The sequence below is a fragment of the Podarcis gaigeae genome (genome assembly GCF_964106915.1).
Source record: "Podarcis gaigeae genome assembly, chromosome: 8".
NCBI lineage: Eukaryota > Metazoa > Chordata > Lepidosauria > Squamata > Lacertidae > Podarcis > Podarcis gaigeae.
Window position 1 is genome coordinate 79,909,276 of NC_139684.1, and position 16,476 is coordinate 79,925,751.

Sequence of the window (16,476 nt, forward strand, 5' to 3'; positions counted from 1 at the left end):
TTTTTTGTTTTTTTAAAAAATGTTAGAAATTGGGGGTCATCTTACATAGGGGAGACGTGGGATTGGTTGTTGCCATGACCTGGAGATTGTCAGCGGCTATTTGGCGTGTTATTGGTGGCTGTGGCAATGGCTGGTGTTGATTTGCTGTCGCTGTGGCAATTGGGTGGGCGATTGGTGGCTTCTGCCGGCGAGGGGACAGACGAGAGAGAGCCAGTGTGGTGTAGTGGTTAAGAGTGGCGGACTCGTAATCTGGTGAACCGGGTTCGATTTCCTGCTCCTCAACCTGCAGCTGCTGGGTGACCTTGGGCTAGTCACACTCCTCTGAAGTCTCTCAGCCTCACTCACCTCACAGAGTGTTTGTTGTGGGGAGAAAGGGAAAAGGAGATTGTTAGCCGCTTTGAGACCCCTTAGGGTAGTGATAAAGTGGGATATCAAATCCAAACTCTTCTTCTTTTGGGACGTGTGTGAGTGGCCGCGTAGGTCAGGCGGGTGAGCGATTTCCGGCAGTCCTCCCTAAAAAATGCTGAACAAGTGCAGGCCACCCCAAAAAGCTCAACAACTCTGGGCAATCTCCCCCCACTTTCCTAATTTGGTAAAGGTAAAGGGACGCCTGACCATTAGGTCTAGTCGTGGCCGACTCTGGGGTTGTGGCGCTCATCTCGCTTTATTGGTCGAGGGAGCTGGTGTACAGCTTCCGGGTCATGTGGCCAGCATGACTAAGCCGCTTCTGGCGAACCAAAGCAGTGCGCGGAAACGGCGTTTACCTTCCCACTGGAGCGGTACCTATTTATCTACTTGCACTTCGACATGCTTTCAAACTGCTAGGTTGGCAGGAGCTGGGACCAAACAACAGGAGCTCACCCTGTCGCGGGGATTTGAACCGCCGACCTTCTGATTGGCAAGTCCTAGGCTCTGTGGTTTAACCCACAGCGCCACCCGCATCCCTTTGAGACTCCTTAGGGTAGTGATAAAGTGGGATATCAAATCCAAACTCTTCTTCTTCTTCTTTTGGGATGCGTGTGAGTGGCAGCATAGGTCAGGCGGGTGTGTGATTGCCGGCAATCCCCCCTAAAAATGCTGAACAATTCTGGGCAATCCTCTCCAAAAACAGCTTAACAACTCTGGGCAATCTCCCCTATTTTCCTAATTTGGAATCCCCCCAAATAGGGGCGTTTTATACACGGAAAAATACGCTGATTTGTGCAACTCTGCTGCTCACCATCTCCCCTCCTTCTGCTTCTCTTTGCCTCCTGACTTGTTCCTCACAGGATTTCCCAATCTTGCACCTGGATGAGATTGTGGATGAGCACTCCAACATCCTGGGCTTCTCCATGTTTAACACCAGCCATCCTTTCTACATGGAGTTTGTCCGCAGCCTCAACATGTCGTGGCGGGAGAACTGTGAGCTCAGCCCTTACCCGGGGCCTGCGGTAAGTCTGGCAACTCAGAGTACAAGGGTAATGTTGTCCCTAGGAGAAATCCTACCGAATTCCGTGAAGTGACTCTACTAGAATGACCGGCCACTAGGGATGGAAGAGCATGTCAATTTCATTTCTTCTGGTTTCTCATTTTCCCAATCTTAAATTGGGTTCTCCACGTTTCGGCAGCTAATTTGTGACGCATTTATTTATTTAGATCCTCAACGAAAATTCTTCAGAGCGTTGGTGCAAATTTCTCCTACCGCAATACACATTTGTGTATGCTGTTTTGACTCCTGTACACATTTTTTTTGCAAGCATTTTCTCCTGATGTAATGCATTTCTGTATGTTATTTTCATGGATAGGATCATTTTTTTAAATGCTCACTTTTACCTAACCTATGCATTTTTAAAAATAATTTTCCGTCTGTTGGTGGACTCTCAAAATTCAAATCAGTGCTAATTTCAAAGGATGACTGGGTTTCGGTTCTCCTGTTGTTTCAGATTTGAGAGATTCAGCTTTAAATGTGGACTGAATCAAATTTCTCCCCCATGAAATAAGATTTTAGTTTGCATTTAAAGATTTAGTTTGCAGTTTCACAGGCTTTCCCCCTCAGGTGAACTAAGGAGAAGAGTTTGGGTGTGCCTCCTCTGACGAAACTTCTGAGTGATTTCTAGGAAAGCAAAAATAATTTCAATTAAGGTTAATTAGGTTTCTTGGTGGGGGTTTTGCCCGTCCCTAATGCAGAATGTTAAATTCTGATGTTAAGATACATGGCTGTCCGTTTGAGAAACACATTAATTCCAGCCTTGCTCAGTAACTATGACTCATTTTATCCTCCTCCAGCTTTGCAGAGGCAGAGATGTTTGAGCCTAGTTGCAGAAGTAAGAGTAGAACGGAGATGATAGGCTAGAGGCCCAGAAAGAACGCTTTGACAGCTGGAAGCGCAACCTGGCTCCCATCTGTCAGCCAGGGAAGAAACAATTGCAGGAGATTTCATTGCCCTGGCATGCTTGGAAGAACACATATAAGAACTTCATAACTGAGAACTGGAGCCTGAGTTTGCTTTTCCCCCTCCTCTTCATCAGCCCCTTTTCCTTTTGTGCCATGTCTTTTAGAGGGTGAGGATTATCTTACTTAAGTTTTTTCGCCTGAAGAGTGTGTGGGGGGGAATGCTTTAAATAATAAACTAATAATAATAATGGGACGCGGGTGGTGCTGTGGGTTAAACCACAGGGCCTAGGGCTTGCTGATCAGAATCCCCGCGACGGGGTGAGCTCCCATTGTTCGGTCCCTGCTCCTGCCAACCTAGCAGTTCGAAAGCACGTCAAAGTGCAAGTAGATAAATAGGTACCGCTCCTGTGGGAAGGTAAACGGTGTTTCCGTGTGCTAGTCTGGTACACCAGAAGCGGCTTAGTCATGCTGGCCACATGACCCGGAAGCTGTACGCTGGCTCCCTCGGCCAGTAAAGCGAGATGAGTGCCGCAACCCCAGAGTTGTCTGCAACTGGACCTAATGGTCAGGGGTCCCATTACCTTTACCTTTAATAATAATAACAGGTGCCCTCACCCTCCGAGCTGCTTGATAATTAAACGCTGGCTGAACTGTTTGCTCCCCTACAGCTGTCGGCGGCACTGATGTTCGATGCGGTGCACGTGGTGGTGAGTGCTGTGCGAGAGCTGAACCGCAGCCAGGAGATCGGGGTGAAACCCCTGGCCTGCACCTCGTCTAACATCTGGCAGCATGGGACCAGCCTCATGAACTACCTGCGCATGGTGAGATGTGGCTGTGCTCGCAGTGGGCAGGCTGTGTTTCCTATAATATCGAGGCACCTACACAGTATGAAGAGGGTCCTAACTATGATTAAGGCCTTGTGCAGATTATATTTGCCCCAGACACAAACATTTGCCTAGGTTTGAGCCAAAAATAAGAATGGGGTCCAAGTTTTCTGACAGAAATTGTGGCCCTGTGGTGGATTTCTCCTCTTTTCTTGTCTTTATTCTTTTCTTTTTGACATTGCGCTCGCCGTCAGAGATGCTTCTCTGTCTGCTTCCTCTGAGGGGGTGCAAAAGTGGGCAGTGTGAGAGTGGGCCTTCTCGGTGGTGGCTCCTTGTTTGCGAAATGTTCTCCCCAGGGAAGCACACCTGGTGCCGACATGGTTTACTTCTGATTGCCTGGGCAAAACATTTCAATTTACCGTATTTTTCGCTCTATAAGATGCACCCGACCATAAGACGCACCTAGTTTTTAGAGGAGGAAAACAAGGAACAAGAAAGCAACACAAAGCCTCTTGAGCAAAGAGGCAGGAGCGCTCTGGCTGCGCTCAGGAGGCTTTGCGTGGCTATCCCTGAAGCCTGGAGAGTAAGAGGGATCAGTGCGCACCAATCCCTCTTACTCTCCTGGCTTCAGCGAAAGCTGTGCAGACTGCATTTGCTCCATAAGACGCACACACATTTTCCCCTTACTTTCTAGGAGGGGAAAAGTGTGTCTTATAGAGCAAAAAATACAGTACCTAGGTGTTTGTTAGTTAATTGGGAGAGTAGTGAGTTTTCTGGCCTTTTAGTGGGGTGGGTCGGATTCATCCTTTTATAAATATTCTTGGATGAGCATGCTTGGGTATTATAATGCAGCTGCAGAGATGATGATAGATACTGCTCAACTTCCCAAACTGCACCTTGGTGGGTAGCTGAGATTTAATAGCCTAGTCTCTCAAAATGGCCTGCCAGACTCTTTTATCTCCTCCTCCCATCACTCTGTGCCCTCCTTCCTTTTCTGCTGCCTGTGTGTGGCAGTCAGGTCTCCGAGGCCTTGCCTCCCTGTAACTATGCCTGCTATCATTAAACAGCTCCTTCTGTAAGTAGCCCCCCCCTGAAGAATTTGGAATGTTCACAAGCATTCCATGATGTCACTGCAGCCCTGGCCAATGGATGGGAAGGAAGGGCACATTTCAGTCGATTGAAAGCCAGAGCTCTGGCAACTTCATTCTCCAGGCTTCCCCACATCACACCTGCTCAGCCAATTTGGAGCAGACTCAGTTACACTGGGGGTGGGGGGAAAGTAATTTAATTTCAAAAAGTAAATCTGCACATTGCATCTTTGATAACCTCCGTATGTGCACACACTGTCTTAAAATGACGCGCAGAGAGGAACCCATAGTTCACATATATTGATGAATCTAGGGGGGTGTAAAAATCCAGTGCTGGCTAACTCAAGCTGGCTGTGCCCTTCACCGCAGGCTGGTCATATCTCACTGTCTTCCCTTCTTTTCCTGTCTCCCTCTCTGTCTTTTCTCCCTCCCAACCCCAATTTCTGTCTCTCCATCCCTGGCCAGGTAGAGTATGACGGGCTGACAGGGCGTGTAGAGTTCAACAGCAAGGGCCAGAGAACCAATTATACCTTGCGCATCTTGGAAAAAGCCCGCCATGGGCACCGGGAGGTAAGTGGGGGGTTATCCTTAAAACTGGCCTTCCCTTCCGAGTCCAGGTTCTGAGCAAAGGCAACCCAAATCATGCAGTTCAGAATATGCATTTATAGTTCCTCAGCTGCAAATCATCTACTCCTCTTGGGTCATTTCCCGTAGCCTTGAGGGGCTGCAGGTTGAAGTCCGCTGTGTGCTCATCTTGCAAGAAAGCGAAATGAATCGGGCCAGGTTTCCAGATAGGAGCCCAGTTTTTTCCGAAGTTTCTACGTGCAGAATTCTAAGGCCTCTTCTCTTCCTCCTCCTTCAACTGTTCTTCACTCTCCAGTCCTGCAGCTTCTAAGGCCTCTGACTCTGTCTCCTGGCTATCACAGACGCCTCCAGATCGCTGCTTCCCTTCTACCAAGTCTGTCTCCAACACTTCTCCCGCTGACGACTCCTCAGTATCCACTCCTCAGTGTCCAGCCAGTCCCTGACACCGTTTCTATACTGCTCTATACTTTAAAGAACAAACCTCAAAGCGGTTCACAACACATGGAAACATCAAATAGAACAATCTGGAATAAAACTAATTCAAGCTTCAAGGGAGATATTTCAGATTTTCCTCAAAGTGACGTTTTGCGTCTCCCAGTCGCCAGCCTGACACCCAGAGATCTCCACGCGGTTGCGATCAAACTTGTGCCAGTCACAAAACGCGCCTGGCACCTAGCTAATTTCAAACACCGCTGATAAAACAGTCCAACTCGTGATGGGTTGGGGGCCTGGGGGCCAAATGCAGCCTTCCAGGTCACTTGGTCTGTCCCTTTGGATTCTCCTCAGGTCGCACCCTCTTTCCTCAGGCCACAGCCTCCTTGGTTGTTTTTTGCCTGGCTGGAATATGTGCTTGAACCCCGGTAATGCTTCTTATGCGCCTGAACTGAGGAGAAGGGATGTATGGCTGTGCATTCATTGCTCCGCCCACCTGTCCTTCTAGTCCCGCCCACCCTGGCAACTCTGGGAAGTTTCCCAGAAGGTGCGATGGCCTGGGACTCGGGCTCGGACTCATAGCCAGAGGAGTCTCAGTCCGCACCGGATTCCTCTGCCTCAGGCAGCATCTCAAGCGAGTCTGGGGCCTGATTCTGAAGAGCCCCAGTCTGCACAGGTTCCCCTGCAACAAGCACCAGCTGGGCTGAGTCAGAGGCCTGAGCCTGCCCTGGCTCCAGAAGCGGGGATTACCTCGTTACCCTCTGCTGGGCAATCACGTACAGCTGCTCCACTACCAGTTGGGTCAGGAGAGGCTGAGGCGGCCTCTGGGTCTAGTAACCCACCGACATCTCCTGAGCTGCAGAGACTCAGGTCTGAGAGAAGGAGAGACCTAAGTACTTGCAGGAGGAGTGCTTGCCTTCGGCCGAGACAGGGAGGTGAGTCACCGGGAGATCAGGACTGGCTGTTACCCCGACAGAGATAAAAGGCTATTGGACCCCGCCCAAGGTTGCAGGAGCAACATTGCTGCGGGAACCTGCCTGAGACCCTTGCCTGGTTTCCTGGTTTGTGACTTGCCTTGGCCATGTTGGACTGACTCCTCGCGGAATCCTTGGATTCGGGACCAGACCTGGAACGCGTTGCTTGGGTTTACCCCTGGGCCCAGCACAGAAGGGAATGCAGCCGTGAGCTGGAAAAGGTTCCCCTTGCCTCTTCTAGTGAGACCCTCTAACACACTTCCTCTTATTTGCAGATCGGGGTGTGGTACTCCAACAGGACTCTTGCCATGAACGCCACAACGCTGGACATCAACATCTCAGAGAGCCTTGCCAACAAGAATCTGACGGTCACCACCATCTTAGTAAGCTCACTGCCCGCCTTTGCTGGGCTTTGTTAAGGGAGGGGAGTGTGGGTTCCCTTGGCCTTTAATATCAAATTCAGGTTGAGAGTCTTCTGGGCTTGATGGATGGTGAGTTTGCACGTGGGCCACAGGCAACCAGATCCAAAGCTCTGAGCTCCTCAACTTGTGTTGGGGAGTGAATTTTTCCAAACTCGGTTTGTCACGCAAGAGGGAGGAGTGCAACCCCTGCTGAGATTCCTCCACTTTGGCACGGCTATCAAAGCTGCCCTGGCACAGCTCACTGATCAGAAGGCATAGAGCAGCCTGATGACAGGGAGCCTAATGATCTATCGGTCTGCTCCAGCTTTGATCCCGTCAACCCTGCATGCCATATATTGTAGTCACACACATAATATGGGACGCGGGTGGCGCTGCGGGTTAAACCACAGAGCCTAGGACTTTTCGATCAGAAGGTCGGTGGTTCGAATCCCCGCGAAGGGGTTAGCTCCCGTTGCTCGGTCCCTGCTCCTGCCAACCTAGCAGTTCGAAAGCACATCAAAGTGCAAGTAGATAAATAGGTACCGCTCCAGCGGGAAGGTAAACGGCATTTCTGTGCGCTGCTTTGGTTCGCCAAAAGCAGCTTAGTCATGCTGTACGCCGGCTCCCTCGGCCAATAAAGCGAGATGAGCGCTGCAACCACAGAGTCAGCCACGACTGGACCTAATGGTCAGGGGTCCCTTTACCTTTTACGCATAATACACCCCTTCAATGCAGCAGTCTCAAGCTGGAAGCAAAACAGGAGGAGTATGGAGTCCCTTGTGGGCTGCCGTACACAGCTCATGGTGCATTGCCAGTGTGGTCCTCTGCTGGACTCCAGCTCCCATCATCCACGACTATTCCGCATGCTAGCAGGAACTGATGGGAGTTGTAGTCCAACAAGACCTGGAAGGCAGTGTGCATTGGCCAGCTCCAGTGAGCGCCATTTTGGCTTGATGGTTCCCAATTCTTTCGGGGTTGGGATTAAAGGTCTAAGAGACCTGTTCTCCTGTACACCTGGTCTGCGGCAAGAGGAGCCCATGGGGCACCTTCCAGATGCCATTGGACTACAACTCCCATCAGCCCCAGCCAGCATGGCCTGTGGTCAGGGCTGATGGAGTCCAGCAGCATTGACTGCCCTTGGTCTAAGGAGAAGACATGATCAAAACATTATTACACTGGAACTCATAATAATTCAGTGTAAGCCGATTGGTTCAGGATTGGTGTGATCTGAACTAGTGCAGTTTGGCGCTGAGTAGAGGTTTTTTTTGGGGGGAGGTGAATGCCTCTCTTTTATTATTTTCTGTCTTTCTTTTCATTTTTTAACAAGCGCTTCCTTGCTGTGTAGAGCTCCTCAGGGTGTCTGGCTGCCATTCTCCTCCTCACAGAAGGGGCTGAGACAGAGCTATGGCTGCGGTCAACACGTAGCGCAGCCCCAGTGCCTTGTGGGAGGAGAATAAAGTGCTTTGTAGTTTCCCCTCTCCTCCTCCTGAAAAGAAATAAGCCAACATTTCTCTCCACTGCAGAGGGCTGTTCTGACTTAGCTGTAGATGCGGACTGACAAAAGTGCTTCTGCATGTTAGCATTTTGGAATACGCCTCTGCACATGATTAACCTGAGGAATTCACTGCCACAAGATGTGCTGGTGGCCCGCAGTGGAGGGTGAAAAGGTTGCCCCAGCAATCTCGGTCTGCCCTAAGCCAGCCCTCCACCTCCCTGTGTTTTTACAACCTGCCATCAGGTTAAGTCAGTTGTGAGGAGTAAGAAATGTCCTTATTTGCATCTGAGGAATGTCGGAGGCTATGAAAGGGAACAAGGCCTTGGTGAAACTTCCTTGCAAACTTTCTGCTAGCACTTATCCCCTCACGCAAGGGGCTGTTACTCACTGTTTCCCTGTCCCCTCTTACAGGAAAACCCCTACGTGATGCGCCGTGCAAACTTCCAGGAGCTGTCCGGCACAGAGCAGTACGAGGGCTTCTGCGTAGACATGCTCCACGAACTCGCCGACATCCTTAAATTCCGCTTCCAGATTAAGCTGGTGGACGACGGGCTCTATGGGGCTCCCGAGCCAAATGGATCTTGGACTGGCATGGTGGGAGAGCTCATTAATAGGGTACGGCTCCTTTGGGTTGAACCCAATAGGGTCTCCTTCTCCCAGACCTTTTCCTGAAGACCCACAACCCCCTTATCTTTCGGTAGTATATCATCAGAGAGGGAATCTTCTGTCAGAACCAAAAGCACAAAAGTGTGGGCTGGTGAAAGAGGACAAGCGCATGTGAGCATGTGCAGCCTGCCCTTCTTCTGCAGGGCACCATGACTGCCCTATCACTGTCTTTTCAGTTCCTCCAAAAGCTCAGGCCCTAGGGCTGCTTCTTTGGTTCTTTGCCCTCAGATGAAGGGCCTGTCTAGACACAGAGCAAAATGTGATAGGTGGCAGGGGATCAGATTTTTTAATGCACCTGCATTCCTGTACTTGCTCCCTGCAAGTAGAAAGCTAGCATCACAGGAAGTGGGCTCGACTAAAATATTTTCTTAGCATTTTTCTTGCAGGGAGAGCTTTGTTCTGTTTGTTTGCACGAAAGAGTGCTCAGGAATGGCATCACCGCAACTGAAGTCTGAAGTTGTAAAACCACTCTGTCACCTCACATTGCTGCATGGGTTGACCAAGGGCTTTCCCACAGCTTTCCTCCAGGGAAAACCACTCTTTAGCGCTGAATTGGAGCAAACTGCAATCGGGTTTTCTAGTTCTGATTTAGAGCTAAAGAGTGGGTTTATCCCTGGGAAAGGAGTGAGACGGGGGTGGCAGGAACCTCTCAGTGCTTTTAAAGCACATGACAAGCAGAAGTGTGGACAAGCCCCCAGGCACAGGCCCGGTCTTATTTGTGGAGATAATGAATGAGCAGTGGGTACTTCATTCTTTTTCCGGGGCTCCAAAAGATAGTGCAATTAAAATGGACAATAATGCACTATGGAAAGAACTGCTGTCCGCTGTGGTTCTGGAGTCTCTTAACCAGAGGGAGATACTGAGACCTCTGGCTGCCAATTGAGTGTTTGCTACCTCCAGCCCACAAGGGCAGGGATAGCTAATGCGGTGCCTCCCAGATGTTGCTAGACTCCAGGGCCCGTCAGCTTCAGCCAGCATGGTCGAGGTCTGGGCTGATGGGAGTTGTACTCTGGCAACATTTAGAGAGCATCACATTGGCCACCCAGATATGAGGGCGGCGTTTCTCCAAACTTGGGTCTGTAGCTGCTTTTGGACCACGACTCCCATCATCCCTAGCTAGCAGGACCAGTGGTCAGGGATGATGGGAACTTGTAATGGTTCTAGGGGTTGCTCGTGCGTAAGTTGTCGCCACTCCTGGCTAGGTTACCTGGTTGAACCCTTTCTGTCTGGACAGACTCTCACCCATGGCTGTCTCAGTCGCTGGCAGAATCCGTCAGTGGGCCTTTCTTGAACTTCTTCCAGCAAAGAAGTTCTTTGACGCCTCATCTCCTCCTACTCTCCCTGCGCGGAAGTCTTCTGCGCAGGGAGGGTGTGGGCAGCGGAGGACCCGTGCTCTCCCCGCTGGTCTCCGGCGAGGAGTCCTGGAGCCTCCTCTCCGATTCCCCCATCTGCCCCCCACTGGTGCTACGCTGATTTCCTTCCCCAGCAGATGGGCTGCCTCTCTCCCTACTGGGACCCTCTCCGGCATCCCTCTGGAGCCTTCCCTCCGCCTCTGGCTCCGATGGCAGTTCCCTGACAGAACTGTAGTCCAAAAACAGCTGGAGACCCAAGTTGGAGAAACCATGTACTGGGGGACGTGGTGTCTGCCCTGTGGAACGCCCTCCCAGCAGATGTCAAGGCAATAAACAACTATTTTACGTTTAAAAGACAACTAAAGGCAGCCCTGTTTAGGGAAGTTTTTAATGTCTGATGCTGTATTGTTTTTAATATTCAGTTGGAAGCCGCCCAGAGTGGCTGGGGAAACCCAGCCAGATGGGCAGGGTATAAATAAATTATTATTATTATTATTATTATTATTCAGCATGAGAAATTTTTTTTCTAACCACGTGGTTGAAAACCTCAGTATGAAATAAATGTGCAAAATCACCCTGATTTTTTGCTGCATGAGCAAGCAACTCTATAAAGTTGCCGGACGCTTGCTGCCACAAATCAGTCTGTGAAATTCAGTGCCTCTCTCTGCCCGCCTTCCCTGACCACCAGCTTGGCCTTTCTGGATCTCTGACACACTCTTCCTTGCCACCTCCTTTTCTGCTTGCAAGGTGTCGTTGCCAAAGTGATCTTTCCCCCACTCTGAGCAGTTAGAATGGCTGGCGGGTGGAGGGGGAAGAGGAAGAGAAGGCACCGCTCCTTTGCTCCTGTTCCCACCCAGAAGAGGGTGCATGGCGGTGGGTTGGGCCATGCGATTCTCTGAGTGACAGGCAGGGGTCACTGTGCTTTGCTCCGCAGAAAGCTGACCTGGCCGTGGCTGCGTTCACCATCACGGCCGAGCGGGAGAAGGTCATCGATTTCTCCAAGCCTTTTATGACCCTGGGGATCAGCATCTTGTACCGGGTTCACATGGTATGTGAGCTTTTGTCTTGTGGGACTAGGAGGGGGGGGCACGGCTGAGAGGTTGAGCAAATGGGCCAGTCAACCTAAGGGCAGAACAGCGTGGCTGTTGAGTCTCGTTTCACACACCAACCCAGAACAGTGGTACCTTGGTTGTCAAACACCTTGGTACTCAAACAACTTGGAACCCAAACACTGCAAACCTGGAAGTAAGCATTCTGTTTTGCGAAGTTTTTTCGGAAGCCGGATGTGCTCCATTAGAGTGTTATGCTATTTACATTGTGTTTTTGTTTCTGCAGCTCTTTGTTTTTGTGACTGTGTGGAACCCAGTTCAGCTACTGATTGATTGACTGTGTGACTGCAGTACATTGTTTATTGCTTTCATTTTATGGATCAGTGGTCTCGTTAGAGAGTAAAATTCATGTTAAATTGCTGTTTTAGGAGTTGTGTTTAAAAGTCTGGAACAGATTAATCCGTTTTGCATTACTTTCTCTGGGAAAGCGTGCCTTGGTTTTGGAACGATTTGGTTTTGGAACGGATTAAGTTTGAGAACCAAGGTACCACTGTACCTATTCTGAGACTTTAGACAGCCTCACAATTATAGGTGGGAGTTTTGACCCCTGCGGGTGATGTGCTTCAGCCTTCTTAAAGCACTTCTTTATCATGGGGAAACTCTGGTTAAAGGAATGCTCCATCTTCTCCTCCATTCTGATAACGGTGCAAAGTTGTGCTGTGGTTTCACACCATCCCACGACTCTTCTCTCCTGTCTTCAGTTTGGGAAGGCAGCAAAAACGGCAACTTTTATCACATTGCAAGGTTGTCAAAACAAGGTCTCCTTGGCTGCATTCAGCTTGATGGATCGCAAAGTGTGCAGCGGGGCTAATATAAGCAACAGTGGTGGAATTGCACCAACGATACCCTTGTTCCAATCCCCCGTTTCAGCCTCGAAATTCATTGAGTGACTTCAGGTTGGTCAGTATCTCTCGGCCTCACAAGGCCGTTGTGAGAATAAAATGGGGAGCGAGGAACGAAGCAACCTCCTCTGCCTTGAGCTCATTAGAGGAACATTATCCTAACAAATACCCTGTTATTTGCGAAAGACCTTTAAACAGAGCAAGGGAGCGTAGCTGCAATTGCCCCGGGTTTGTCATGAATCAGCAGAAACCAAGGTACCAGCCCTGAGTCAACAACCTCCGAAACAGCCTCCAGAATCCCCAATATAATGACAACAACAAGCCGGTTTCCTTCAAGGCGCATTAGAGCGAAGAGAACGACATTAAAGCTAATTGTGTAGTTCCATTATCTCTGCAGTTAGCAGAGTTGACCCGTTAAGTCTGCTTTCAGGAGCACTGCAAGCAATGCTGGCTCTGCTTCCATGGAGGCAGCTTTTAATTGGAATGCACCAGGGCAGTTTGCTGGCCCACATGAAACAGCCCAGTCTTCCTACCTTGTTGTTGTTTAGTCGTTTAGTCATGTCCGATTCTTTGTGACCCCATGGACCAGAGCACGCCAGGCCCTCCTGACTTGGATTTGGATTTGATATCCCGCTTTCTCACTACCCGAAGGAGTCTCAAAGCGTCTAACATTCTCCTTTCCCTTCCTCCCCCACAACAAACACTCTGTGAGGTGAGTGGGGCTGAGAGGACTTCCACTGCCTCCTGCAGTTTGGTCAGACTCATGCTGGTAGCTTCGAGAACGCTGTCCAACCATCTCGTCCTCTGTCGTCCCCTTCTCCTTGTGCCCTCCATCTTTCCCAACATCAGGGACTTTTCCAGGAAGTCTTCTCTTCTCATGAGGTGGCCAAAGTATTGGAGCCTCAGCTTCAGGATCTGTCCTTCCAGTGAGCACTCAGGGCTAATTTCCTTAAGAATGGATGCGTTTGATCTTCTTGCAGTCCATGGGACTCTCAAGAGTCTCCTCCAGCACCATAATTCAAAAGCATCCATTCTTCGGCGATCAGCCTTCTTTATGGTCCAGCTCTCACTTTCATACATCACTACTGGGAAAACCATGGCTTTAACTATATGGACCTTTGTTGGCAAGGTGATGTCTCTGCTTTTTAATATGCTGTCTAGGTTTGCCATCGCCTTTCTCCCAAGGAGCAAGCGTCTTTTAATTTCGTGACTGCTGTCACCATCTGCAGTGATCATGGAGCCCAAGAAAGTAAAATCTCTCACTGCCTCCAATTCTTCCCCTTCTATTTGCCAGGAGGTGATGGGCCCAGTGGCCTTCCTACCTTAGGGATAGGCAATGTTTAGGCTGGTCCATTGGGGCACGTTGACACACCAACCTTCGTCTGCCTCCAGCCAGCCAGCCAGCCCTGACTTACCTGCCTCTTTTCTTGCAACCAGTCAGAGATGGTGCTGGCTGTCAGCGTCCTTCCCCTTAGTCTCAGCGTTGCCCCTGTAGAAGGCAGCAGCAGCAGCAGGGAGGAAGATGGGGACAAAACTAGAAGTGGCTCTGTCATTGGCTCTGGCGCCACCTGCTGTTGGTCTCCCTGCGTTCTGCCCTACCAGTCGCAATGCACACCAGCCACCACTGGGGATAGGCAAGGTTTAGGCTGGGCTGAATATAGGGATATAGGGAATATTTGTTGGAAGCCACCCTGAGTGGCTAGGCCCGCAGGACTCAGCAAACTTTTTCAGCAGGGGGCCAGTCCACCGTCCCTCAGACCTTGTGGGGGGCCGGGCTATATTTTTTTTTGGGGGGGGGATGAATGAATTCCTCTGCCCCATAAATAACCCAGAGCTGCATTTTAAATAAAAGGGCACATTCTACTCATGTAAAAACACACTGATTCCTGGACCGTCCGCAGGCCAGATTTAGAAGGTGATTGGGCCGGATCCGGCCCCCGGGCCTTAGTTTGCCTACCCATGAGCTAGGGCAATCCTGTCAGATGCATGGGGTACAAATAAAATAAATTATTTGTATTAATATTAATGGTGATTCAGTGGTCCTACTACTTTGGTGCTATTTTCTATTTTTTACAGGGACGCAAACCAGGGTATTTCTCTTTCCTGGATCCTTTCTCCCCGGCTGTTTGGCTTTTCATGCTCCTGGCTTATCTCGCTGTCAGCTGCGTCCTCTTCCTAGCGGCCAGGTTAGTGCCCCCTATCCTGGAGCCATACTGAGGCACTACTAGGGATGGACCTATGGGGCATGGCCTCCCAGCGGTGTAGCTGGCTGCTTGGGCGCCCGGGCTGAGCCATCCATGGGGGTGGGGCAAGCTGGGCAGGTCACTCTGGGCGGAGCCTGCATGGACTCCACCCTCCGCCTCCCCCTCAGCTGCCCTGGCAGATGCGAGCCCCACGTCACCCGAAAAGTAGAGGTGTATGGCTTGGGCACGTTGCAGGCCCCTTGGTAACTGCCACCCCCCGGGTGAGTGGTGCCCAGTGTGCCCCCCCCAGCTCCGCTGCTGTGGTCTCCCCCACAAAAAAAATTCTAAGTGCCCCATGTGTTTGTAGGTGGGTAATGAATCCAGGAGAAGTCTGTGCTTCTGTGTGTTCTCCATGTTACTGGGATATTAATTTGAGAGAATAACTTGAAATTGCTTTCTAAAGAGTCTATTTGGGGGTGGTGAATTGGGTAACTGAAGGGAAAGTGAATTGGGTTGGAGCAGGAGATTAACGGGGTAAACTTAGTGAAAGAAATTTGGGGTGACCTGGGATGTGGTACAAATTAACTGAGTATTTTTTGGAAGTGGGATTTGGGTTGGGAAATTAATCGGCTTGCATTCTGTTGTATTACAATTCTGAAACTGCATCCACACACATAAATTAGCGTCTGCCCATTTTTGCTTACGGGCTTGTGCCCCAGATCTTTTAAGCACCTAACCAAACATCCTTGTTGCATTGCAACCTGAAGCAGAGGTGGTCAGGCGTCTGCATTCTTTCTCGGGGGAGGTAGATTTAGTCACACAAATTGAGCTCTGCATAAAGTCACGACCGCCTGTCAGTAGGTCCTCAGACATAATGGTATGTGCAGATATGTACATTCACACATACACATTGCACAGAAAGAGCAAGGCAGAGGAGTCACCTTGAAGTATGTAATATTTCAGTTTCTTACAACATTCCTTCCACCATATTCCAAATAAAATTGGGGAGGGCTGCCAGGGACCGGATAAAATTGCTTAGAGTGTGGCATCTGATTCTGAGGCTGCCTGTTCGCCATCCCTGCATTATGGAACAGGCTAGGTTTCTTCCACATGTTACGTTTGGGGAAAGGACCGTAGTTCAGTGGAAGAGTTCCTAATCTACATGCAGTAGTCTCCAGGTCCAGCCCCTGGCAGCATCTTCAGGTCAAAAAAGGAATCAGGTAGCTGACAATGTCAAAGATCTCTAGCACAGAGGCCTGCTGCAAGCCAGAGTGGTTTGCACTGGGCTAAACAGACTAAAAGTTGTGTGCTGTCTTTAAGGCAGCTCTTGTGTTCTTTGCTGCAGCAGATTGTGGGAAATGTCACTGCTCAAATCCTGTGATGGATGTTCGTGGCTGCAGCCATTTAGGGCGAGATCTGAAATGTCACTTTGAAACTGGTTCATCTTTCATGCCTTCCTGTAATTAAATTGGTAGTTTAGTGAAGGTTTGGAGACTACCCCCTAAGACCCTGAGCCTAAATATGTTTACACGGAAGTAAGCCAGCTCCTCTCCTCTCTTTCTTTTCTCTTCTCTTACTTTCTTTTCTTTTCGTAGGCTGAGCCCTTATGAATGGTACAACCCCCATCCTTGCCTGCGCGAGCGGCACAACATATTGGAAAACCAGTACACGCTTGGCAACAGCCTCTGGTTCCCAGTTGGCGGCTTCATGCAACAGGGTTCAGAGATCATGCCTCGGGCCCTCTCTACCCGCTGTGTCAGTGGGGTCTGGTGAGCATCTGTGGGGCACGTGCCTGACAGGTTTGGAGAAAGGGGCCTCTGTGGAGTTGGGGTCCGTAGCAGCAGGGGTGACCAGCTATGGGGTATATTCAAATCTGGAAAATTCCAGACACCACCTCATCTCCCAGCTGCCTAGTAGCATTCTGCTGCCATTTAAACAACTGAAATATATTAAATATATTTTTTCCGGGCACCTCTTAAACATTTGATGGTGGCTCCTAGGAATTTGGATTTTTTAAATGGGATAGTGGTTAAGTTTTGATTAATCTACTAAAGTTTTAGTTGATTAATCCGGGGGGGGGGGGTTGGTGCCGACAACATTTGAAGGGCACATCTGTTTATCTGTGAAGGCTGATTTGGTTTCTGCATGTTAC

At 49.9% G+C, this 16,476-nt stretch overlaps 1 protein-coding gene across 1 annotated transcript in view; it reads left to right on the forward strand.

The window, feature by feature from the left end:
* The window catches only part of GRIK5 (glutamate ionotropic receptor kainate type subunit 5), a 95,850-nt gene that overhangs the window by 63,070 nt on the left and 16,304 nt on the right, over positions 1 to 16,476 (forward strand). Inside the window, exons 8-15 of the mRNA XM_083753693.1 lie at positions 1,269 to 1,430; positions 3,042 to 3,194; positions 4,751 to 4,855; positions 6,552 to 6,659; positions 8,584 to 8,787; positions 11,125 to 11,238; positions 14,218 to 14,327; positions 15,920 to 16,093. Of these exons, the coding sequence (XP_083609819.1) occupies positions 1,269 to 1,430; positions 3,042 to 3,194; positions 4,751 to 4,855; positions 6,552 to 6,659; positions 8,584 to 8,787; positions 11,125 to 11,238; positions 14,218 to 14,327; positions 15,920 to 16,093 (1,130 nt within the window). The remainder of the gene's footprint in view (positions 1 to 1,268; positions 1,431 to 3,041; positions 3,195 to 4,750; positions 4,856 to 6,551; positions 6,660 to 8,583; positions 8,788 to 11,124; positions 11,239 to 14,217; positions 14,328 to 15,919; positions 16,094 to 16,476) is intronic.